The 27,018-nt window shown below is 41.1% G+C and overlaps 1 protein-coding gene across 1 annotated transcript; it reads right to left on the bottom strand.

Annotated features, from left to right (window-relative positions):
* Positions 1 to 160: 160 nt before the first annotated feature.
* OGFOD1 (2-oxoglutarate and iron dependent oxygenase domain containing 1) lies at positions 161 to 26,963 on the bottom strand. The gene is made up of 13 exons (XM_003916897.4): positions 26,703 to 26,963; positions 25,069 to 25,214; positions 19,179 to 19,225; positions 14,827 to 14,927; positions 11,194 to 11,310; positions 10,483 to 10,574; positions 10,157 to 10,285; positions 9,119 to 9,232; positions 7,050 to 7,129; positions 6,341 to 6,645; positions 2,023 to 2,145; positions 1,403 to 1,461; positions 161 to 922 (listed from the first exon to the last, which is right to left on the bottom strand). The coding sequence occupies exons 1-13, from the start codon at positions 26,854 to 26,856 to the stop codon at positions 761 to 763; spliced, it is 1,629 nt and encodes a 542-aa protein (XP_003916946.3). The 5' UTR covers positions 26,857 to 26,963; the 3' UTR covers positions 161 to 760.
* Positions 26,964 to 27,018: the final 55 nt, after the last annotated feature.

Raw genomic sequence — 27,018 nt, forward strand, 5'->3', positions numbered from 1 at the left:
TTTCTCCATGTTGGTCAGGCTGGTCTTGAACTCCCGACCTCAGGTGATCCGCCTGCCTTGGCCTCCCAAGGTGCTGGGATCACAGGCATGAGCCACCATGCCCGGCTGCAATAACTTACGAGTTTTTCTAAAAAAACCGAAACGCTGGAAACATGGATGAATCATAAAGACTTTATGCTAAGTGAAACCAGTTACAAAAGGACAAATACTGAATGATTCCACTTATATGAGAAATATGAGTAGTGAAGTTGATGACAGAGACAAAAAGGATGGCTGTTGCTAGGGGAAGGGGGGTGGGGAGTTACTGTTCAATGGGCACAGAATTTGGGAAGATGGAAAAGTTCTGGTGATGGATGATGGTGATGGCTGGACAAGGGGAATGTACTTAATCCACTGAATTGCATATTTAAAAATGGGTAAGCTGGTCAATTTTATGTTATAAATATTTTACCTCAATAAAAAAAATGATTGAAGTTAAAAATTCACTGAAGAAGCCAATATGGAAAAAGAAGGACTCAATGTTTTAAAAAAGCCAACTTTTTTTTTTTTTTTTTTTTTTTTAATCAAGAGATAAGTATGTAGCTCCAAGCTCAAGGTCTTGGTTGAGGACAATCATTATGAGTCCTAGTAAAAGACAACCAGTTTTAAGAACACTGTCAGGCAAGCTACCATGTAGCTCTCCTTGACTCCATGCTTAGCTCTTCCAGACTTCCCAGTACTGACGAAGGGTCACGTTTTTCTTCAGCTTTGTCCAGTGCTGTCATTCATAATATATGAATGAAAAGTCCCAGAAACCTGTTCTGTTTGGGAAGGTTTTCTTTTGTTCCAGGCTTCGGTGGTTAATATGCTTGACAAATTTCAGAGTCTCTCTATCTCTGTAGACCAATGCCAAAGAATTGTTTTCTGGATTCACTGTTAGCAGCTGAAAAAGAAAAATACAGTGACACATCAGAACATAGAACTTATTCTCAACTCTTGGATGATTAACCATGGAACAGATGGTTTCCATACCAAGCACTTCATCTGGGGATAGAGGGGTCCTCTGAATGAACCTTTACTAGGGGTGGCTGTCAAGCCATTTTCCAACAAGCCCTATTCCAGCATATACCTAGAAAGGTACTTACCTATTACATTTATTTCTTATACATTGTAAGATTTGTGGCAATGCACAAGGCTCTTAATTTGGAATTTCTCAGGAGGGTAAAATAAATGCTTACTGAGTATCCTTTAGCATCTTTATTCCATGTTGAGTATTTTCTACTAGAAATTAGAACCATTGCCTGGCAGACCAACAGATTTATTAGCTAAAGATGTTGGTAAAAGGTCATAAAAATTGGGTCTTTGAAAAATGAAAGCATTCTCAATAACTAAAAAGGATAGTTTGCTATCAGAAGAAACTTACCTCTTCATCTTCACCTTTGGCAATGTAAGAAGTAAAACCACCATATTCTGGCTCCCAGCCTTACAAGAGAAAAACAAATAGCATTCAGAAAGCCCTCATTGCAAGAGTTGCATCATCTGTTTAAATCACTGATCCCATGCTGCTTAACAGTGGGCACTCTGGGAGTTCAGCAGTAACTGGTTCTATGACTTATGAGCTTGAACTTATTAACATCTAGTTTGTCATGGATTCCCTTCCCCTAAATGCCTAATTTCCTGAGACAGTTGAACTGAAATGCAGACTTATTTCAAAAAACTTTGAATAAGAAAATTAAGAGAGAATTAAATACTAAATATTTTCCCAGAAAGGCAATTACATAAAATCTATAGATCTGGGAGCACACTTAAGGGAAAATTATGGCATGGTCCATCTCCCCATTCCCTAGTCACAGATATAAATCCTATTTTGAACTGGGAGACTGGAACTCATGACCCCTAAAATCCCTTCGACTTTGAGATCCCGTGATCTGAGATTCTGAACTAGGCAAATTACTTATGAATTGGTTCAGCTGGAAAGGGTCCCTCAGAAGAGACTGCCCCTCCTATGGGGAATAATTCACTGCTTGCTTTCCACTCTCTTACCTTCACAGCCACAGTAGAGAATTAAGTCTAGGGCAAATTCAGCCTTGCTATGGTCATGAATTAAAGTGTAGTGACCGGTCTTCCAACGCCTCAGTTCCCCTTGGCATGTGGGGACACTTGATTCTAAGAAGGAAAAAAAAAGAAGGATGAGCAACTTTAAAAAATAACCTTGATAGAACTGTTAGATTGTAAGGGAATGATAATTAGGAATGATACAGCAATACAGGGAAACCATTCCTTTCAAACCTTTGAAGTGCTATTCTACCAATCCAGCCTTATAAAAGATTGTCAGAAATTACCAGCTCTATTTTGGGGTAAAAAAGTTGAATTTTGGGCCGGGCACGGTGGCTTATGCCTGTAATCCCAGCACTTTGGGAGGCCGAGGCAGGCGGATCACCTGAGGTCAGAAGTTCAAGACCAGCCTGACCAACATGGAGAAAACCCGACTCTACTACAAATATAAAATTAGCCAGGCGTGGTGGTGCATGCCTGTAATCCCAGCTACCCGGGAGGCTAAGGCAGGAGGATTGCTTGAACCCAAGAGGCAGAGGTTGTGGTGAGCTGAAATTGTGCCACTGCACTCCAGCCTGGGCCACAAGAGCAAAACTCCATCTCACCAAAAAAAAAAAAAAAAGTTGAATTTTGATTTCTCTCTATAATAATAAATTTCAGATGGAAAAGAAGTCTAGTTGCAAAAAATATATATATATAAAAAACCCATGATTATTATTTTATCTAACCTTAGAGATTTCTCAGCATGTTATTACCTAAAGTAGAAACCAGGAAAGGCAAAGATAGACCTGATTACTAAAATATTTTGTAAAATTTAAACCATGCTGAACAAAATTAAAAAATAAACTATTACAACCTGTTAAACAGAAGGTTAATACTCCTCTGAGGCAGGCAGATCACCTGAGGTCAGGAGTTCAAGACCAGCCTGGCCAACATGGCAAAACCCCGTTTCTACTAAAAAATACGAAAATAGTAGCTGGGCATGGTGGCGTGTGCCTGTAATCCCAGCTACTTAGGAGGCTGAGGCATAAGAATCGCTTGAACCTGGGAAGCAGAGGTTGCAGTGAGCTGGTATCATGCCACTGTACTCCAGCCTGGGTGACAAAGCAAGATTCTACCTCAGAAAAAAAAAAGGTTAATACTCCTATATGTAACTTTTTTTTTTTTAATAACTGATAAAATGACAAAAATCCCAAAGGAAAATACACTGAGGTAATGACAGGCAACTCATGAAAAAAAATCAAGTAACCAATAGGGAAAAATATACAACCATGCACCATTAGTCAATGATAGGCAAATGTCATTTTCACCTAAAGAATAAGCAAGTTGGAAAAGAAAATACAAGTTTGCTAGGAAGAATGAAATCATCATCATGTACAATGCTGGTGAGAGTACAGACTGACACAAGTTTTGGGGAGGGCAATTTGGCAACTGCCTTAAAATTCTGAGCAGTCTTTGATGTATCACCATACTTCTGAGAAGCATTCTGAAGACACAATGGTTGCATCGTTTGTTATGACAGTGAAGAACTGGAAAAAATCTAAATGCTCAACACAGGACTGGTTAAGGTCATCTGATCCAATAGATTGCAGGCGTTAAAAATTATACTAGAGAACAGTGTTTTTCAAAACTTTTAGTTGTGGCATACATTCTTGAAATAAAATCTAGAAATGCTATGTTGGAAAGCAGATACATGTAAAACTGCTTTGGTGGGCAGGGCGTGGTGGCTCACTCCTGTAATCCCAGCACTTTGGGAGGCCAGGGTGGGCGGATCATGAGGTCAGGAGATTGAGACCATTCTGGTTAACATGGTGAAACCCCACCTCTACTAAAAATACAAAAAATCAGCTGGGCATGGTGGCACACGCCTGTAGTCCCAGCTACTTGGGAGGCTGAGGCAGAATCGCTTGAACCTGGAAGGCGGAGGTTGCAGTGAGCCGAGATCACACCACTGCACTCCAGCCTGGCAACAGAGCAAGACTCCATCTCAAACAAACAAACAAAAATCAAAAAAACTGCTTTGGTGGAAGGGTTTCCTAAGTGAGGAGGGTGTATAAACCTGTTCTATCGTTATAAAGGATGTAAAAGGATGAGAAAGAGGTTTATGAACTATTACATGGAAAAAAGATTACAGAACAATATATATGTTCTGTTTATTATATTAAAATCATATCAATCAATATCATTATATCAATAATCATTATCATTAAAAATACATGTGTAAAAATATACCCCCCATATGTGCATACATGTATATGTCTACATAGCAAAAAAAAAAAAAAAAAACAGTGAAAGGATATATTCCAAATGCTAATATAGCCACTTATAGATGATTATTTTCCTTTTGCTTGTTTTCTAAACATTCTGAAATTGACATGTTAGTTTTTTAAAAACATCTTAAAGTTATCAGGTCTGTAATGTTATCTCACTAGATGTGCCCCACTATGCCAATGTTTAGCACTGCTATCATATGCCCAGCAATTTGATAGTTTTTGCCAAGATTTATAGCTTCTATTCAAGATGGTAAACTTTGTAATCAGTGACGTTTCTCATTCACTTTTGTATTCCCTACTCTGCTTTGGCCCAAGGCCTCTTGTATACAGTAGATGCTCAACAACGGAATAAAGCATCTTTTGGCTGCCCATATAGATTTTATCCTAAGTTGCAGGTTCCCATAAAAATGAAACCAAAAAAGGAATAGAGCTGGACAAGTTTTGGCCAGGTGTGATGGCTCACGCTCGTAATCCCTGCACTTTGGCAGGACGAGATGGGAGGATTACTTGAGTCTAGGGGTTTGAGACCAGTCTGGGCAACATGGCAAGATCCCATCTTTACAAAAAAAAAAAAAAAAATCAAGAAAATTAGCTGGGTGTGGTGGCACATGCCTGTGATCCCAGCTACCTGGGATTACTGAGGCAGGAGGATCGCTTTAGCCCAGGTCAAGGCTGCAGTGAGCTGTGACTGCGCCACTGCACTCCAGCCTGGGTGACAGTGCAAGACCCTGTCTCAAAAAACAAAACAAAATCAAACAGAAGTGGATAAGGTTTTTAAAAAATCCCTTTGAGACTGAGACTCCATGGATACTGAGTCTGGTTCCTCTTAGGGTCTGGGCATAAATGCCAGTATCAATTAACACGGAAAACTAATCTTTCAAAGAAAGGCTACCTTGTGTATTAAAATAGCACAGAAAAAGCCACCTGGGTCTGGTTTTTCTAAATATCTGCAGTGGCCAAAGTGACTGGTCAGTCGGTTTTGGAAGGCCACGGAATGAGTTATGTTGCTTTCAGTTAGCATCTCAAACCACTGATTTTGTTTCCCCAAGTATCCACCCCTTGTCTTTGCTCTCCTAACTGCACAGGGTTTTCAAGAAATCTGAGTGGAAGCAGGGAATGGTAAACTGGGTGACAGATATTCTCATCTGACATAGTAATAAGTGCTGAAACATCTAAGCTGAATTTGTCGCTACTTGGTTAATGGTGCCAGTATTTTCACAGGAGTGTTACCTCTTAAATTTCTTGTATTTCTCTCTTCTCCATATTGGTTGCAGATGATTAAACTTCTACTTGTAATAATTTCCTTCTACTTGTTTGTCCAAATTCAAGCAAGTTTTCTTAGGCTGTTACATTCAGATCTGAGTTTAAATGGCACTCCTCAGAGAGGCTTTTCTAGATCACCTATTTAAGAGGCTACTCAGTCATTTCTTTTTCTTTCGTTCTTTTTTTTTTTCTTTTTGAGTTGTAGTCTCTCTCTGTTGCTCAGGCTGGAGTGCAATGGTGCAATCTCGACTCACTGCAATCTCCTCCTCCTCCCCGGTTCAAGTGATTCTTCCACCGCAGCCTCCTGAGTGGCTTGGATTACAGGCGTTCACCACCATGCCTGGCTAATTTTTTTTTTTTTTTTGTATTTTTAGTAGAGACGGGGTTTTGCCATGTTGGTCAGGCTGGTCTCGAACTCCTGGCCTCAGGTGATCCGCCTGCCTCGGCCTCCTAAAGTGCTGGGATTATAGGCGTGAGCCATGGTGCCCGGCCTACTCAGTCATTTCTTGTCATATAACCCTATTACAATGTTTTGCATAGCACTTATCATTACTTGACGTTTTCTTGTTGTTTGTATATATATTTAATCTCTGTCTTCTTCTACCAGAATGTAAGCTCCCAAAGACCACAGACCTTGTCTGTTTTGTTCTTCAGCTCCCGAAATAGGGCTTAGGGCACAGTAGATGCTCAGTAAATGTTTGTTGAATGAATACATGTTTGAATGGTGAATGGTTAATGGTAAGTGAGGACAAATCCTAACAACAGCTTACCTTTCTTTGTTTCATTTTCCTCTGGCTCTGGGTCTGTCTGGTCATTGTTCTGTTGGCTGTTGTTGCTGATGGCTGTCTGATTATTCTCTGGCTCAGGAGGACTATGGCTAGTCCCTTCTTCAGTGCTATCAGCGGCTTCTTCCTCTTTTTTGTCATTCATCTCTTCTTCTTCCGAAGGGGCCAAGAAATGAAGCTTCAGGCCTGTGAAGTTGGAGAGCAGCAAGAATAGTGCCTCAGAGCGAAATAACTTCATGCACTCCTTCAATATCTCAGGAAGCTTACTCTCCTCAGCTTTCTCATAAAACCTGAAAAACAGCAATGTGAAGTTGTTCAGCAGAGCCACAGATGTAAAATGACTCATGGGATAAAAGCTGATCATTAGCTTTGTACCTCTCTTCCTAAATCTTGGCACAGCTTACTAAAGCACAAGTTATTACAATAGTGAGATTTTCTTAGGATTTGGTTAGGACATCCTGCTACTGGATGTCCCTGAGAACAAAACATCATTAGGGCAAGTGTCCTATTATTGGGTGTGAGCTTTGGTGCATGATTGTATATTTTTTCCTGTTGGTTATTTGACTTTCTTTCATGAATTGCCTGTCATCACCTCAGTGTATTTTTCCTTTAGGCTTTTTGTCATTTTACTAGTTATAAAAAAAAGTTACAGGTGCTGAATGTAGAAGCAAATATCTCAGATGACGGGTTCTACCTTTTGTTAGGGGGACCTCGGCTACTCCATTCCACATCTCCATGCTCCAAGGCCTCACAGACTTTTGCGAATTTCTCAGGCTAGAAAATGAGCAGATAAAGCAGCAGTCAGCAGATCTCCCTATTACCCCACACTGGTTTGGCAGGTACAGCAGCTCTGCCAAACATCAATCTGGCTAATTCCGAAAAGGTGCAGTTGATTGTCATTCCTTTCTTTTCTTTTCTTTTCTTTTTTTTTTGAGACAGAGTTTCGCTCTTGTTGCCCAGGCTGGAGTGCAATGGCGTGATCTCGGCCCACCACAACCTCCACCTCCTGGGTTCAAGCGATTCTCCTGCCTCAGCCTCCCAAGTAGCTGGATTTACAGGCATGCACCACCACGCCTGGCTAATTTTATATTTTTAGTAGAGATGGGGTTTCTCCATGTTGGTCAGGCTGGTCTCGAACTTCCGACCCTCAGGTGATCCATCCGCCTGAGGATGGATTCCCAAAGTGTTGGGAGTTGGCCAGAGCCACCGCGCCTGGCCTACTCTCACTCCTTTCATACAAGATCCCCTAACTCCTGCTGTGGTAAAGCCAGGGTGAAGACTGGATACATCATCGGCTTGCTTTAGTCAAGAGATCTGAGTGCCACCGTGGCTCATTCTCTTAAGTAGTTATATACCTTACGTCAATCTGCTCAACCTCCCAAACTGCTGCGTTTATAAAATGAGGATCATAATACAGACCATAATACAATTCACAAGATGTTGTGAGGATAAAAAAATTAAACTGCATTACAATCAAGGTCATTACCATGACAGTCTCTGTATAACAATTCAGATTCTCTAGGCCCCTAATTTAATAACCATTTTAAATTCAAAAAGTTAAGTACGACACAAGGAAGCTGGTTAATCTATTAAAATATTCTCCACAAGAGGCTTTCCATTTATTTGTTTAATGCAGTTTCCCAAGCAGTCCTATCCGTTATAAATGTGTGAAAAAGGAAAGATCCCATAGCATGGTTTAGGTAAACTCAATTGAATAGGGTATTCAGTTTATTTACTATAATACTTCTCAAAATCTTAATATGCTAATGTCAGCTATAAAATTCCTAGAGAGAGACAGGATGTAGAGTCTCTCAACCTTTTTTCTTGGAGGAATAGCTCTTGGGACCATGGTTCCATGGGACCCACTGTAAAGTGCCATGCCAGCAAAAGTTATCTTATTGGCCCTCACAACAACTCTGTGAGAAAGACAAGGCAGGTATGAATCCCAGTTTAACTGAAGACAAAATAAATACCCAGAGTGATTTAGTGATCTGCCCAGGTTAGTAAAACCAGAGCCAGGGCATGAGAATAGGTCTTCTGATTTCTTTTCTTTTTTTTTCTTTTGAGACGGAGTCTTGCTCCATCACCCAGGCTGGAGTGCAATGGCACAATCTCAGCTCACTGCAACCTCTGCCTCCTAGGTTCAAGTGATTCTCCTGTCTCAGCGTTCTGAGTAGCTGGGATTACAGGTACATGCCACCATGCCCGGCTAATTTTTGTATTATTATTTTTTTTTAGTAGAGATGGGGTATCACAATGTTGGCCAGGCTGGTCTTGAACTCCTGACCTCAGATGATCTGCCCACCTTGGGTTTACAGCGTGAGTCACTGCGCCCAGCCAGTCTTCTGATTTCTAATCTCTTTCTACTATAACAAGCTGCCTCATCACTGTCAAACGTTCATCAACAGATATTGCTCTATTAGTAATCTAGTTTTAAAAGTAATAAGAAGCACCATATTAGATGAATAGAAAGGTAACTACACACAACTCCTTCTCAGGGTGGAAGCTTGTGTGTGTGTGTGTGTGTGTGTGTAAAACTCTAGAGAACTGAGGAATACCCAAGGGATTCTTAACCCACTAAGCACACCGCTGATACTGTTAGTGTTATCATCATTTCTGTATTTCATCTGAAGAAGGGAATGACATAAACATTCTAATCAGGAACAAAACAAAAACTCCCCAGTGATGCCTATGCACCCATTCAGGAAGCAAAACTGCATGCCAAACAAAATATTCAGAACAACATACGCTAAGCCTACCTACCTTAAGAAACTCCTTCAGGAGAATTTCAGAACTTTCTTCAAACTCTTCTTGAATTTGAACTTGGTAATCCATGTCCAGATAAGTAGAGTTGATCCAATCATACAAAATCTCATGCTTATGAAGAGGCAGCAGATGCAAAATGTGAGTTAATAATTCCTATTGCTTTTGCTCTTACATCATTTCACACTAATAAAATACATGCAAATACTCACTTCATAAGTTTCTCCTATTAAAGTACCGGAAAACTCTGCTTGAGAAAGACACTATCAGGCCGGGCGCGGTGGCTCAAGCCTGGAATCCCAGCACTTTGGGAGGCCGAGACGGGCGGATCACGAGGTCAGGAGATCGAGACCATCCCGGCTAACACGGTGAAATCCCGTCTCTACTAAAAAATACAAAAAACTAGCCGGGCGAAGTGGCGGGTGCCTGTAGTCCCAGCTACTCGGGAGGCTGAGGCAGGAGAATGGCTTGTACCCGAGAGGAGGAGCTTGCAGTGAGCTGAGATCCGGCCACTGCACTCCAGCCTGGGTGACAGAGCAAGACTCCGTCTCAAAAAAAAAAAAAAAAGACACTATCAAAAGTTTACTTAAGAAAAGTGGAGGCCCGGTGCGGTGGCTCACACCTGTAATCCCAGCACGTTGGGAGGCCAAGGTGGGTGGATCATTTGAGGTCAGGAGTTCGAGATCAGCCCGGCCAACATGGTGAAACCCTGTTTCTACTAAAAATACGAAAATTAGCCAGGCATGGTGGTGGGCGCCTGTAATCCCAGCTACTCAGGAGGTTGAGGCAGGAGAATTGCTTGAACCTAGGAGGTGGAGGTTATAGTGAGCCAAGATCGCACCACTGTACTCCAGCCTGGGCAATGGAGCAAGACTCTGTCTCAAAAAAAAAAAAAAAAAGGAAGAAAAAAAGAGAAGTGGAAAGGGGCGGGGCAAGCTCAAGGTACAGTTTCATTAAAAGGAACAGCTAATTTTAAAATCGGAGAAACAAATGATACGCTATAACTCCTAAGGTAAGGATATCAGCAATTCTTCTTACATCTTGTGGGATGTGAGGGCTCCGAGGTATGGGGGGTTCAAAGTAGTTGGGAGGCCTAGTCAACGATGGACCATGAAACCAGCCACTTATAGACAAACGTGACTTTTCTTCAGACAGGACTTCAGACACCTGAAAGGACAAGCCCAGGAGCAATCAACACGAAGAATAAGGGGCATTACTGCCAATGCACATTAATTTCAGGGTCCTCCATGTTAAGCATTAAAACAACATCGGATAGCAAGTCTAACAGGAAGCTGTCATGTTTGGATAATGGGTGATTAAAAAGCATAATCCTTGGTACTCTATTTGTGGCTTACAATCTTTACCTGGTGAAAGGACACAGGAGATACTTCAAAGAAAACCAGTTTGTTCCACGAAGGGATAAGAGACTTGACAATCTGCTTCGGCTGAAAGTGTTCTGCACCAGGAGAGAACACATCCATAAATGTGGTTCATTACCATTAACCACCTCCAGGCTGCCTCATTTTACTCTTGACAATTTCCAAACTTCTGAGGGCATCTCAATGTGCCCTTCAGACCCTGAAATACTGCCCTTTCCATCTGTTTCACTCATACTTGCAAGTCTGACTACGTGGCATCTGTTCTTACTACACCATCCATCTATTATTGAGAAGGGCTGGAATAAGTTCTCAAAGTTTCCTGGAGTCAACTTCTGGTGCTAGACATTCAAAAAAACCTTGACTTTCTGTCAAATGGACTGGTCCTGGCAGATTCATAGCCACAGGCAGCTTTATATGTACTCTACCCTTCCACAATCAGTATTCAGAAGCTCAGTCTGACTGTTTCTCATCTTAAATGGATTCTAATTGATCTCTGGAGTCATTTTCAAGTCTAACTTAAAGAGGTGGTTGTCAGGGCTGGCATTTATTCCCCTTGAGGTAGCCACTATAATAAATAGCTTCCACTTCCTTTGAGGAGTACAGACATTGTAGATAAGAACATGATACTGAATCAATTCAGCTTTAACTCAGAAGTGGCCACTGGTGGTGAAGTGCATGCACTTATACTTATCTTACCATCAATGCTGTACAGGTCCAGGGTACCACCCAGGCTCCTGTCCCAGGGAGGAACCAGGTATAGGATGAAGGCGATCCGGCGCCCTTCCAGCTCATCATCATGGCACAGCAGGGCATCTGCAATAGTTTAATGCACACCTTAGATCCCTGCAGACAGTGACCAGCTGACACCTGACTCTGCATTTAATATCAGTCCATCTGACATTCAACTGTAATGTCCGCTCCAGCTTTAAAGGTCTTCCAGCTTTAAAATGATACTTAATTCTCCTCTTTTATAAGTAAATAAATAAGTCAATACAGAAAATTCTAAAAACTCTAAAGAGCACATAATTAGATAGATCCAGATATAACCATGAACAATATTTTTACATATAATCTTCCAGTATTTTTCCTGCATATATGTATTTACTTTTTTAAAAGAGTAGCATCCAGCAGTGGCTATTTATGGCCTGCTTTTTAAATTACATGGCAAGTATCTTTCCCTGTCAATATACACACTTGGCATCACTTTTAATGGCTGTAGTTATTCCACTATATGGATTATGAACTTACCTCCTTCCCCCCTTTAATAGATTTCCTATTTGTTAATTAAGTTGTTTCTGTTTCTTAGCTATTATAAAGACTAATTTAATGAACATTATTGTACATGGATCTTTTGCACTTGTTCCCATTAATTTCATGAGAGAAACTTCTAAAAGCCATGTCGTGGGGCTAGCAAGATAGGCATCTGTACAGGCTGAGAGGGAGGGAAGGCTATGGTGAACTGCAACCAATTACACGTGGAGGAATTGTTGCAATAAATGAATAAATACATTGAAGACAATGGGAGGCAGGTTTTTCACTGTTCAGGAAGGGAGTTACAAATATGGAAATGCAGAAATCTAGAATGAACCCTGTGGTGTTCAACTGGAACTTGAGGAATCAATGTGAATTCAGTTTCCTATATCTATAGTTTTATATATCTGTATATAGAAATATAGGCCAGGCATGCCGGTGGCTCACGCCTGTGATCCCAGCACTTTGGGAGGCCAAGGCAGGTGGATCATCTGAGGTCAGGGGTTGGAGACCAGCCTGGCCAACACGGCAAAACCCCAACTCTACTAAACATACAAAAATTAGCAGGGCATGGTAGTACATGCCTGCAATCCCAGCTACTCAGGAGGCTGAGGTAGGAGAATCGCTTGAACCCGGGAGGCAGACGTTGCAGTGAGCCAAGATCACACCACTGTATTCCAGCCTGGGCAACAGAGCGAGACCCAGTCTAAAAAAAAAAAAAAAAAAAAAGAAATACACTCCAAATGTAAATGTATGTGTGTGCATCCATGTGTGTATGTACATGCGTACAGATATTCACCACCTCTTCACACTGAAAGGGTCTGGGAGCAGTGACACCCTAATAGCAAAGACACTTAAGAGTCCAGATCTTGATTGTTAAGTATCATTCTTCACTAAAAAGAACCAGGATTCTTTGGAAGAATGGCCAACTCCAGGTCATTCTAGGACCTTGGCATGGAAAATCTTGTTTTGCAGAAAGTAAGAAAAAAAAAAAAAGAATGATGGGGACATAGCAAAAGGACACAGAAGTCAGTTTGAAGGGGTTCTCCTTGATAAATCAGGGACAGTATGAGCATCAATATAATGACAGTAACTGATAACATGCTCATTACACAAATAGCAATCCATAAATCCATACCAATATAAACAAATGAATGAATAAATATATCAGGAGAAATGTCTTCTCTAGAGTGGAATGACAATAAATGTAGAGAAATTATTGTTATAAAATCACCATCTGGCAACCTTCATGGTAATAATTTAGCAAGAAACATCAGAGAATGCTAAAATAAGCAAATCAAAATTTGATGAGAAATGGGATATTTACATAATCTTAAAGTATCTCCCCACAAAATACATACCGACAGAGAAAAAGAACAGTGGAAAAACCTGATGTCAGCCACCACGTTAATCAAGTGATCACAGTTAATATCACTAATAATGTGACACACTGAAACCATGCACCACCTGATACAGTGAGAAGAACACAGTATCAGTTCTGTAATCCTGCCAAAAACATATGGCCTGAATCTAATCATGAGAAAACACCAGACAATCCCAAACAGAGGAAAGTTTTCCAAAATAACTCATCTGTAAGTCTTCTAAAGCATAAAGATCATGAAAGTCCAGGAAAGATGGAAGGGCTATTCTAGATTGAGGGACGCTGAAGAGACAATATTATAACTAAATGCAACATGCAATCCTGGACTGGGTCTTTTTGCTATAAAGGACCAAATAATGAAGCCTGCATGGAGCCTGGGGATTAGATAATCCATTGATGTCAAATAAGGCATCAACATTAATTTCCTGATTCTGATGGTTTATGATTATCATGTAGGAGAATGTCCTTGTAGAAATTACTGAAGTATTCAGGGGTCATAGAACATCATGCCAACAACTTACTCTCAAGTAAAACAGGAAAAAATAAATTATTTGTACTATGCTTGCCACTTTTCTGCAAGTCTGAAATTACTTCAAAGTAAAAAAAAAAAAAAAAAAAGATACTGGCTGGGTATGGTGGCTCACACATGTAATCCCAGTACTTTGGGAGGGCAAGGCAGGTGGATCACTTGAGGTCAGGAGTTCAAGACCAGCCTAGTCAACTGGTAGAACTCCATCTCTATTAAAAATACAAAAATTAGCCAGGCGTTGTGGCATATGCCTGTAATCCCAGCTACGTAGGAGGCTGAGGCAGGAGAATCACTTGAACCCGGGAGGTGGAGGATGCAGTGGGCTGAGATCGTGCCACTGCACTTCAGCCTGGGTGACAGAGGGAGACTCCGTCTCAAAACAAACCAACAAACGAAAAAAACAAAAAACAAAAAACAACAAAAAAAAGAAAACATGGCAGTAAATGAAGATATCCTATGATCCTATGTATCACCAAGTCATCCTCTAAAAGTTGTGAGCCATCTATACTTCCAGGGCAGTGTATGAGAGCACACTCAAATGATTATTTTATTTAGTAAAATTTAAAAAACAAAAAAACCTTTTCCTTCTGGGTGAAAAACCAAGCTTGTATCCAAAAAAAAAAAAAACATTTATATGCTCAGAAAGGGAAATGGAAGGATGCACCTCAAACTGGTGACAATGGGTACCTCTGAAGAGAAGAGGGAGCAGGGAGAAGGTGAAGAAGGCTATCATGGTTTTACACTATATACCTACAATATTGATTTTTTTTTTTTCCTTTAAGAATGCTTTCACTTATTGCCTTCAAAATAAAAAAGAGAAGGGAAAATAGCATTGAAGGAGATGGTTGTTCCTTAGGAAGTCTAAGAATAGAGTTTATATATCACTCTGAATTTCTTGATATTTTATGTACAGTTGGTATGTATGTATGTCATGGGGATTTTGCTGAAAATATGGTCAGTAGCTTTCATCATATTCTGAAAGACAACCACTGCTTATGCCTTCCAATAAGGTAGGTATTTCTGTCTATGAACTGGGTCTTTATCAGGAAGATCCGGATGCTTTGCAGGGACATTCAGTTGAATGTTTTAGTGCACAGATACCATCTCTCCATTCATGTTGAATTAAAGCCTTTAAATCTTATAGACACCAGGTCTTTATCTTCCTTACCGGTGAATTCATATTTAGCACAGGACATGTCAATGGTTGATTCCAGGTCAATTTTAGAAATATCAGAAAGCCAGGACCGGAAATCTTCAAACAGAATTTTCCTAGAAATGTAAACAAAAGATAATTTGTTATGCCACAGTGTGGGATCTAGGCCACAACGATTTGGATCTAGGCCACAACTTTTCTTTCCTGGAGATCACATTGTATTCAAGAGATCCATTCTCAGATCTCATCTGAGACATTCTGAGAAATGTTTCTCAGTTCAAACTTGCATAGTTTAAATCTAATGTTCCCAGAAAAATAAATGTAAATCTCTATCTACATTGTTTTCGTTAGTTTTTGTTCTAATGGTTCATGTTTTCTCAGTATTTTCTTTCTCCTAAATTTAAAGTATGCCCTATCAAGGCAGCAGTTTGGCCTTTGTCATAACAACCCATCACACCAATGTTCTAGTCCAAGTTACTGGTTTTCAGACAAGTTTTTCAGCACTAAAATGGAAAGCTCAACTGTTTATATTTTCTTTTCTTTCTTCTTCTTTTTTTTTTTTTGAGATAGAGTCCTGCTCTGTTGCCCAGGTTGGGGTACAGTGGTATGATCTCGGCTCATTGCAACCTCTGCCTCCTGGGTTCAAGCGATTTTCCTGCCTCAGTCTCCCGAGTAGCTGGGACTACAGGCGTGCACCACTACGCCTGGCTAATTTTTATATTTTTAGTAGAGATGGGGTTTTGCCCATGTTGGCCAGGCTGGTCTCCAACTCCTGACCTTAAGTGATCCGCACGGCTCTGCCTCCGAAAGTGCTGGGATTACAGGCGTGAACCACTGCACCTGGCCTCAACTGTTTTTCTTTACACACTTTACTTCACTTCCAATGCCAAATGTGTGGGCTTATCCCCCTACACTGTCCAATTCTCTGACACCAGCTGAGTGTCTTAAAATTCAATTCAATTCTGACACTTTCTACCAGGGGTTAATAAAGGTTAAGGGCTTAGTCCCATGAGACTGCCCCCAGTGTGCCCCCTCCCCCAACCCCACTTCAGATACTGATTACAAGTTCAAGTTGTGACCCATATGCTTCTAACCAAATAGTTATAAACTGGAGGTTCACATTACTGCCTCCTTAGGTTTGATAATTTGCTAGAATAGCTCACAGAACTCAGAATAAGTTTGTTTACTAGATTACCAGTTTATTATAAAAGGATACAACTGAGAAACAGTCAGACAGAAGGGACGTATAGGGTGAGGTATGCGGAAGGGGTGTGGAGTTTCCACACCATGTCCTCCCCAGGTACACCACCCTCCGAGCACTTCCATGGGTTCAGCAATCCTGAACTCCTTTGGTTAGGGTTTTGGATGGAGGCTTCATTACGAAGGAATCATTGATTAGGTGACTGGCTATTGGTGATTGACTCAACCTCCAACCCCTCTTCCCTTGCAGGAGGTCAGAGAGGTCTGTGCCAGGAATAGAGACCAAGACCAAATATACATTTATTATAAATCACAAGCACTAATACTGGTACCACCATTTAATGAACACTTGGGTGGCACTGTTTTAGAAGATTAAAACAACTTTAAATGGCAATAATGATGAATGTTGAATTAAATGCATAATAATGAGTATAATTTTTCATAGAAGTTCTGATGCTAACAGGATACCAATAGAAAATGGTGAACGCTTCCATTTACCAGCTAAACTAGCTCTCCATGTAGAAATCTCTTAACACAATTTATAACTCACTCAGCCAATCAACTTTGAAATTATGAATTATTACTAACCTTGAGGAATTAAAAACATTTTTAAAAGATTTACATTAGTTCAAATTACGCTTACAAAGATACTTAATATTTTTTTGGATCATCCTACTCCAAATGCACATAACTGAAATTCCCATAAAATAGAACTGTCCTGTTTATAACTAAATATCAAATCTCCAGGTTGATCTCTAAGATTTCATTACGAAATACCTTTTTGTATTATATACTACTCAAACCAAAAATTCCATTATCAGCTGTGAACAAGCTTAAAGAACATTCCATAAAATAATTGTGCTCAGTCAGTCCATATAACTTTTAAAGGCAGAGTTGCAAATCTGCCTTTAAAATAAAATGGGTCAGGATAGCAAACTGCTGAACCAGGCTTCAGATAATGTGAGTGAGAAGTATTTCTTCAAGTCGTGATACTTTAAGCAACTAATAGTCTTAAATCCTTTACTGGTAACATCAGCTTTCACAAATTCCAGAAAAAGCTCTTCTACTCATTCTGTGAAAGTGTCACAAGGTCGGGCTTATTTTCTGTCATTGTTAGCATTTGTTAATTGTATTCATGAAGGAACTCACAGAACCCAAGTGGGAAATAAAAAGATCAGCTCTCTGTAATGATTAAGGAGTTGCAGCTTGCTCACCATCTGGCTGTAAGCCTTCGGTGTGGAATGTAACTCAGTCCCACATGAAATGCTTAGCAGAGGGGTGTTGTGAACTAAGGAGATAACGCCTTAATGCATGATAATCTTTCTTTGGGGGAAAAAAATCTAAGTAAATATGAAACATAATGTGTTACAGTTAACACACAAGCAATACTTCAGGATTTAGAATAAACTGTGCAAGCTGCCTATAATACATGGAAGTGTTGCAGAGAAAAAATATATAATGAGAATAATTTGTATCATATAGATGAAAAACAGCTATTACAAAGCAACATATACTTATTATAGAAACTAGGAAAAAATCCCATGTAAGCAAAAAACTGTTAAAAAAAATCTGTATTCCTACTAGCAAGAGTTAAATACTCTATTTTTCCAAATCTTTTACTTTGTACACACAGACACCCAAATGTAGGTGTGTGTATCTCTTTTTAAAATAAGATCGTGTGATGTGAATCCACTGGTCAGAAAAAACAACAAAGCATCAAATTGTGTGTATTATTTTTTTTCTCTTGACAAAAATGTGTTAAGTATCATTATTTTATATATTACTAAGAAAAAAAATGCTGTCAAAGTAGGACACAAAAGTGATTGTGTGAGACACTAGATCCCAGAGGTGTTAAAATGTTAAAAGTTTCTTAGAATTGAGAAAATAGATAACTACCACATTCGTGTGTCAAAACTCGTATGTATCATATTTAATGGTTGTAGAGTTTCCACTTTATGTTTTGTACTATTATGTTTAAATCTCCATGGGCCATAAAATTTGTATATAATTTTTCAATATTATAAACAATATTACAATAAATAATCTTGTATGGAATCTTTGAGCATATCCTTATTTTCTCAGGATAACTCCTTTTTTTTTTTTTTTGAGATGGAGTCTCGCTGTTGTTGCCCAGGCTGGAGTGCAATGGCTTGATCTCGGCTCACCCCAACCTCCGCCTCCTGGGTTCAAGCAATTCTCCTGCCTCAGCCTCCCGAGTAGCTGGGATTACAGGCGTGTGCCACCATACCCAGCTAATTTTGTTTTTAGTAGAGATGGGGTTTCTCCATGTTGGTCAGGCTGGTCTCGAACTCCCGACCTCAGGTGATCTACCCGCCTCGGCCTCCCAGAGTGCTGGGATTATAGGCGGGAGACACCGCACCCGGCCCTCAGGATAAATTCTTGTAAGTGAAATTATTCTACAAAAAGATATGCATACTTGTAAGGGTTCTGATACATCTTTTAAAACCATCTTCTGGCCGGGCGCGGTGGCTCAAGCCTGTAATCCCAGCACTTTGGGAGGCTGAGACAGGTGGATCACGAGGTCAGGAGATCGAGACCATCCTGGCTAACACGGTGAAACCCCGTCGCTACTAAAAAAAAAAAAAAACGAGCTGGGCGAGGTGGCGGGCGCCTGTAGTCCCAGCTGCTCGGGAGGCTGAGGCAGGAGAATGGCATAAACCCGGGAGGCGGAGCTTGCAGTGAGCTGAGATCCGGCCACTGCACTCCAGCCTGGGCGACAGAGCGAGACTCTGTCTCAAAAATAAAAAATAAAAAAAAAAATAAAACCATCTTCTAAGAAAGACTGCAGCAGTGTATAAAGGTATCTATCTATATCTGTCAACACTAGAGTTTTTATTTTTAATACTTACCAACCTAACGTGTGAAAAATGGTATCTCCAGTGTTAACTTCTGTTTCCTTGATTACTAACAAGATTGAGCATTTTATCACTCAGAACTTGGGTCTTGGAATCAGACGGACTTAGGTTTGTATGCTAGCTCCCTTAATTTTAAGCTATGTAAACTCAATTTCTTGGTCTCCTTCCTCCTCTACAAAGTGGGTTAACAATGTCAACAAGAATTATATGACATACACAATACTGTAACATTTAAAGCACTTACTACTCTGCCTGGCACATATTTAGTACCCAACAAATATGATTGTTTACCTTAAAGCAGAGATGTGAGGCTCTCTTCTCTTCTTCAAATCATCAGACTTGATCATGAAAAGAGAGAAAAAAAGGGATTTCCTTCACATAAGAGACACACAAAGGAGAGCTGTTTAGTGAGTGTTCTGGTCCTAGCATTGTCAAGAGCCCCGACTCTGAAGCCAGGCTGCTTAGGTTTAATACAGGGCCCCTCCATTGGATGGGTCTGTGACTTGCCAAGTTATTACCCTCTGGGTTTATTCATTAAACAAATACTTAAGTTTTTATAGTCTACTTTCTACACCTGTTGAGGGAGATAGACAACAGACACAAAAAGCAGATTAGTATAAAGATGGTGAGAAGTGCATAAGGGAAAAAAAGAAACCCAGGGAAAGAAGAATGGGGAGTGCTCAGCCTGGAGAATGGTTTGCAATTATAAATAGGTTGGCCAAGGTAGACTTCAGGGAGGTGAAACAAAGACTTGAAGGAGGCTGGAAAGTGTGGCAAGGGAATATCAAGGCACAAAGCATTCAAGGCCCTGAGCATGAAGCATGCCTGGCCTATTCAAGCTATTGCAAGAGCAGAGAGGGAGAGGGAGGGCAGTAGTAGATGAGGCCAAAAAGGCAATAGTGGGGCTGGGTGCCGTGGCTCACGCCTGTAATCCCAGAACTTTGGGAGGCCAAGGTGGGTGGGTCAGGACTTTGAGACCAGCCCGACCAACAGGGTGAAACCCCGCCCCTACTAAAAATACAAAAATTAGCTGGGCGTAGTGGCGCATGCCTGTAATCCCAGCTACTCGTGAGGCTGAGGCAGGAGAATCATTTTAACCTGGAGGCGGAAGTTGCAGTGAGCCGAGATCTCGCCATTGCACTCCAGCCTGGGCAACAAGAGCAAAACTCCGTCCAAAAAAAAAAAAAAAAAAAAGAGTAATAAGGGACTTAAAGCCATTTTAAGTACTTTGGCTTTGACTTAAAGAAATGAGAGGCAGCCGGGCGCGGTGGCTCAAGCCTGTAATCTCAGCACTTTGGGAGGCCGAGACGGGCAGATCACGAGGTCAGGAGATCGAGACCATCCTGGCTAACACGGTGAAACCCCGTTTCTACTAAAAAATACAAAAAGCTAGCCGGGCGAGGTGGCGGGCGCCTGAAGTCCCAGCTACTCGGGAGGCTGAGGCAGGAGAATGGTGTAAACCCGGGAGGCGGAGCTTGCAGTGCGCTGAGATCCGGCCACTGCACCGCAGCCTGGGCGACAAAGCGAGAGACTCCGCCTCAAAAACAAAAAAAAGAAAAGAAATGAGAGGCTTCACCTGATGATTCCTGAAGCAAAGAAAAAAAAAAACAAAAAACAAAAAACAAACAAACAAACAAAAACCAGAGTCATTGGAGTTTTTGAGAAATAACAATTTTAAAGATAATATCTGCCTAACACATAATTATCCACATAATTTCAATTTCTTGAAAGTGTATAATTCACTGGATTTTAGTATATTCACAATGTTGGGCAATCATCAGCACTTCCTAATTTCAGAACTTTTTAGCACTCCAAAAAGAAACCCTTGTGCCCATTTAGGTAGTCATTCCCTCTTCTCTTCTCCCCCCAGCTCCTGGCAACAACTTACCTATTCTGGACATTACACATAAATGGAATCATATAATACATAGCCTTCTGCATCTGACTTCTTTCACTTAACCTAATGTTTTCAAGGTTCATCCATGTTGTGGTAGTATCAGTACGTCATTCTTTTTAATGGCTGAGTTGTATTCCACTCTATGGGTATGCCACATTTTGTTTATTCATTACTTAAATTGTTTCCACTTTTTGGCAATTATAAAGCTGCTATGAACATTTGTGTACAAGTTTTTATGGGAACATATTTTTAATTATCTTGGGTCCATTTACATTTTAAAAAAATACAATGACTTCAGCGACTGTCTAAGCAGGCAACAGCAGAAGGGAAAATGGTTGATACACTAATAGAATAATTCCTGGGAGACACAGAGAGCTTGAGCCTGGTGTTGGCCTTTGGCAGTGAAAGTAGTAAGAAGTGGGCTTCTCTGGATATACAGTGGCATGTCATTTACACTCTAAGAAATTTGTTGTGAGGTGATTTCACCGTTGTTCCAACATCATAGAGTGCATTTACATAAATCTAGATGGTAGAACTTACTATACACCTAGGCTATATGGTATAGCCTATTGTTTCCAGGCTACAAACAACCTGGCATGTTACTCTACTGAATACCACAGGCAATACAATAGGAAGTATTTGTGTATCTAAACATATCTAAATATAGAAAAGGTACAGTAAAAATAGGTGTTACTTTATGGGACCACTATTGTATCTGTTGTTGACAGAAAATGTCATGTGGCCATTGCCTGTATTTTGAAGGTGGAGATAGCAGAGTTTCATGATGGACTGGATATAAGGTGAGAGAGGAATCAAGCATGACCTCCTTTTTGGCCTGAGCCCCCAGAAAGATCAAGCTGCTATTAACTGTGATGGGGAAAACTGCAGGTGGAGCAGATTTAGAGGGAGAAGACCAGAAGTTTAGTTTTGAACTTAAGTGTCAGAAACTCATTAGATATCCAAGAGGAGGCAAAGCCATGAGACCCACAGAAATCTGTGTACCTAGGGAAGGAGGCCAAGCATTAGGATGCAGAGTACTCTATCATTAAGAAGTCACGTGGAAGAGGAAAACCTAGCAAAGGAAGCTAACAAGAAATGGCCACTGAGGAAGAAGAGAAACCAAGAGAGCATGGTAACTTGAAAGTAAAGTGAAAAAAATGTCTCCAGGAAGAACAGTGATATAGTAGGTCAAATGCTGCTGATGAGCCAAGGAAGAACTGAAAACTGATTATCGGATTTAGTAACGTGGAGGTTATGGGTGACCTTGACAAGTGTAGTTTCAGTGCAGTAGTACAAGCAAAAGCCTGATTAAAATGGGCTTACCAGAGACTGACAGGAGAGGAATTGGACACAGTGCAGACAACTCTTATAAGAAATTCTGCTGTCAAGAGAAGCACAGCAATTGGGTGGTAGCAGAAGGGAAAATTAGGTCAAGAACTTTGTTTTTTCTTATGATAAGAACTAACAGCTTTTTTTCTTTTTGTTATGTTGACGGGAATGATCCAGAGAAAAAGAAAAACTAATGTAGTTTCCTCAACTGTGAAACAGGTATAGTAATGGGATTGTTTTGAGGATTTAATGAATAAATATAAAGCACTTAGCATGGCATAAATTATGCACTCAATAATGCTTGCTTTAAAAAATCCAGAATATTGGGCAACTCCTAATGACAGAGTTGGTTGTGGGAGTTGGAAGCTGTCAGAGACCCAATTATCAAGTCAATTCATACCACAAGCAAAGAAAAGGGCATGGATGAGGATTAAAGGGGCAGGAGAATGAAACCAGGTTTTACATCTACTGTCAGGGTGAAGAGTTCCTGTTTAACAGAGATTAACAGTAAAAATTATTCACAGTAGTTTCACCAAACTTCCATGTGGATCCAAAGTAATGGCAGCTCCTTTTTTTTTTCAATCACCCAAGGCTCTTTTTATTATTTTGCCTTTTATCTTCCAGTTTTTGTTTCTTTTTTTTTTTTTTTGGAGGTGGAGTCTCACTTTGTCACCCAGGCTGGAGTGCAGTGGCGCGATCTCAGCTCACTGCAACCTCCACTGCCCGGGTTCAAGCGATTCTCCTGCCTCAGCCCCCTGAGTAGCTGGGATTACAGGTGCGTGCCACCACGCCCTGTATTTTTTGTATTTTTAGTAGAGATGGGGTTTCTCCATGTTGGTCAGGCTGGTCTCGAACTCCCAACCTCAGGTGATCCACCTGCCTCGGCCTCCCAAAGTGCTGGGACTACAGGCGTGAGTCACTGCACTGGGCCCTCTTCCAGTATTTTTAATCTTCCAAATTGCATTAAGTAAAAACTATTTTGATGTTTCAATTTTAGTAATCAGATGCATATGGCCCTAAATCAACAAGAGGCCAAGTGTGTGATAATTACGATAGCAGGCAACTGTGGTTTTGTGCAACCTTACCATGGAAAGTTTAGTTTTCAGCTTTCTGAATTATTAAGAGTCATATCTTTCATGTATTTATCCTGGTTAATTCAGTCATGTGTATAAGGCCCAAAGACAGAAAGATCTGGGGAAGGTCAGGATATATCCATCTGACCAATCAGCTCTAGTGTAGAAGAATAAGAGAGAGAAATTCGTTACTTACTCTCTTATCCCAGATAAAATAAAATGGGAAAATGCAAAAAAAAAAAAAAAAAATCTTCACCTTTTCATTTGTCTTTTTTTTTTCTTTTTTTTCCCAACTTGAAGCACAGATGTCCCTGAGGTTTACAAAGGATTTCTAAGAGTGACATCCTCCATGCACTGAAAGATATACCCCCAAACTGGGGAAACCAATGACCTGTATTTCTATACCTAGACTAGGCTGTGTCTTCCAGAGTAGAAAAACGAACCTTAAAAAAAAAAACGAAAAAGAGATCGTCTTTTCTGCCCAATTAAACTGTCCACCAAAAAAAAAAAAAAAAAAAAAAAGAATATTAACTCTTTGCCCTACTGCAATGTAGAGCATACTGTAATATAGCAAGTCACCTGAAACAAAAACATGAACTCAAAACTTTATTTTATTTCAAGATGGAATTTTGCTCTTGTTGCCTAGGCTGGAGTGCAATGATGTGATCTCGGCTCACTACAACCTCCACCTCCCAGGTTCAAGCAATTCTCCTGCCTCAGCCTCCCAAGTAGCTGGGATTAAAGGTGTGTGCCACCACACCCAGAAAATTTTTGTATTTTTAGTAGAGACAGGGTTTCACCATGTTGGCCAGCCTGGTCTCGAACTCCTGACCTCAGGTGATCTACCCGCCTTGGCCTCCCAAAAGTTCTGGGATTACAGGCATGTACCACTGCACCCAGCCCGAACTCAAAATCTTAAATGGTAATTGTCTCCCAACGTACAACTCTCTTCATCATCATACCACTTACCAACATGCACTTAATCCCTTTGTTTATACATATTCACTCATCGGCTTAATTTGTTTCTTCACTATCTCTATCACCATCACTTTCACCCCTATTATCACTTCTGGCCTGAGCAACTGGAAAGATCAAGTTGCTATTAACTGTGATGGGGAAACTGCAGGTGGAGCAAATTTAGAGAAGACCAGGAGTTTATTTTTATTTTATTTTATTTTTTTTTTGAGACGGAGTCTCGCTCTGTCACCCAGGCTGGAGTGCAGTGGCCGGATCTCAGCTCACTGCAAGCTCTACCTCCCGGGTTTACGCCATTCTCCTGCCTCAGCCTCCCGAGTAGCTGGGACTACAGGCGCCCGCCACCTCGCCCGGCTAAGTTTTTGTATTTTTAGTAGAGACGGGGTTTCACTGTGTTAGCCAGGATGGTCTCGATCTCCTGACCTCGTGATCCGCCCGTCTCGGCCTCCCAAAGTGCTGGGATTACAGGCTTGAGCCACCGCGCCCGGCCAAGACCAGGAGTTTAGTTTTGGACTTAAGAGTCAGACACTTACTAGACATCCAAGAGGAGGCAAGGCCGTGAGACCCATAGAAATCTGTGTACCTGGGGAAGACATGATCACTTTCCCCATGCTGCAGATGAAGAAACTGAGAAGTCTTTGAGAGGACAGAGCCTGCACTTAAAACACTAGATTTTGAAGTCTTACAGGACAGGCACTGTCTAAGGCTTCCATATAATAATTACAGCACTTAACACATAGTTAACATTCAGTAAGCTTGGTTAAATGAAGGCATGCTCTTAACAATGTCAATGCAAGGACCCTTCAAGGCAAACCCATCCTAAAACCTCAAGGCAAAAGGTATTGAATGATTTCAGAGACAGTGAATTTCTGAGCTGGAAGAGTTAATGTGGCAGGGGAATAAATACCTGCTGGAACTTATATAAATCATTATACTTCTCATGGAAGTCCAAGTTCATCAGTTCCTTCTGAAGCCCTTCCAAGAAGTCTTGGCTTTGGATGAAGTTTGGGATCACGCAGTGAAGAAAAGGGTCCATGTCCATGACAATGACTTCTGTTGGAAGGAAAATATTATCTATGGCTTTTTTCCTTTTGTATTTTTGACCCCCAAGTAACACAGCACCGCTAATACGAAAGGGGATGGTCATGAATTTTGGGGAACCTAATACTTAAAGTCTAAGATTTGGGGAAAATATCATAAGCTCTGACCTTTCTTCTTTACCCGTGAAATACTACTTTTTAAATATACTATGGTTACAACACAGTCCTTGAGATGAGTGATGGGTGATGTCACTAAATCAAGGTTCCTACTCTTTTTTAAAAATGTGTTTCAATGATTACATATTGAATTGAATGTATTTTAGATTCTTAATTCATTTCCCTCAAACTTTGGGTAGCACGTTAAATGAGAGTAGCAATACTGGCCGGCAGTTTCCCTGCTTTTTCTTTTCCTAAGTTATTGTCAGAGGCATTTACTACCTACTGTACTTAAAAAAAAAAAAAAAAAAAATCAGGTCAGTTCAGGCATAACCGCCTCTAATTCCTTGATTTCTACCCCAACATTTACCCACTGCTTCCGGCTGGCTAGATCCCCATCCTGTAATCATCAGCACCACCTACCATGTCCCAGGCCCATTATCTCATTTAATCTTTTCAACAGCTCTGAGGGAGACATTATCACTCTCTCCATCCTACAGATGAAGAAACTGAGAGAACAGAGCCTGCACTTTAACACTACGCCATCGTTTTCTATAGGCATCCAGCCTACCCAGGACTCACCTCTTCAAAGCACTTGACAACGAAAGAAAAATTACGGCAAACTCTAGAAGGGGATGCCTGGCGCATGAAGCAGAGCTCTGAACACATAAGGTGATATTTAAAACTGAGGCTGGAATCGTTCAACGTAGGCTCCTTTCCTTGGTCAACGCGCGTTTATTTTCATACAACATGGAGTCAAACTACAGGCGCGTAGAGACGAGTACAGCTCGCGACAAATGCCCTGGCTAGACTCTCCTGGGACAGCCGAGCAACGCCCTTGCAGGAGAAATGACATCAGCTACTCCCGTATTTGTCCAGATGTGTATTGGGCCTTACTCAGGAAAACATTTACTAAAGCTTGCAAGCATTAGTGTATTGCTCCCATTCACCGACTTTCTGACGTAAATACTATGAACTATCCCATTTTACTTAGGAAGCAACTGAAGTTCAATAAGGTTAATTCCATTGCCCGGCGACGCGCAATCAGGGGAGAGGATTCTAACTCAGTAATCTGTGACTCCAGAATGCAACTATCACTTGCATATCCTCTGCTTCCCAAAACTCTCTGGCCTCCATTTCTCCCTTTTCTCACATTTCTAAATTGAAACCGAATTTGGAGTGAAAGGGAGCAGCAGCCGAGGCAGGAGGATACAAGGTGGTCAAAGTCCTCCAAGAGCCTCTTCCCTGGCGGCCCCGCTGCCCAGGGCTGCGCGCGAGTCCCAGGGCTTTTTCAGAGGTCCCCAGACCCCTGCGTGGCGGCCCCTCCCTGAGAGCACCCGGTTACCGTGACTGAACGGCGTTCTGCGGCTCCAGGCCTCAGCCACCTGCTTTTTCAAGGTTTCTTCCGTAACAGCGTCCGAAAACTCCGCCATCACCTCCTTCTTTCCCTTTTTTCCCACCCGGGCTGGGCCAGGGTCTGCTGGCCGCTTCCCATTCATCTCCTCCCAAGGTACAGAACCACGCCACACTGATCAAGACGCTACTTTCCTGAGGGGACTACAATTCCCGGCATGCCCCCTTTACTGTGTTGCCAATGGGAATCACCAAAGTAAGAGGAGGCGGAACCTATACCCGGTTTACCAATGGGAGCTCCAGCTATT

The sequence above is a fragment of the Papio anubis genome, chromosome 18, assembly GCF_008728515.1.
Source record: "Papio anubis isolate 15944 chromosome 18, Panubis1.0, whole genome shotgun sequence".
Lineage (NCBI taxonomy): Eukaryota > Metazoa > Chordata > Mammalia > Primates > Cercopithecidae > Papio > Papio anubis.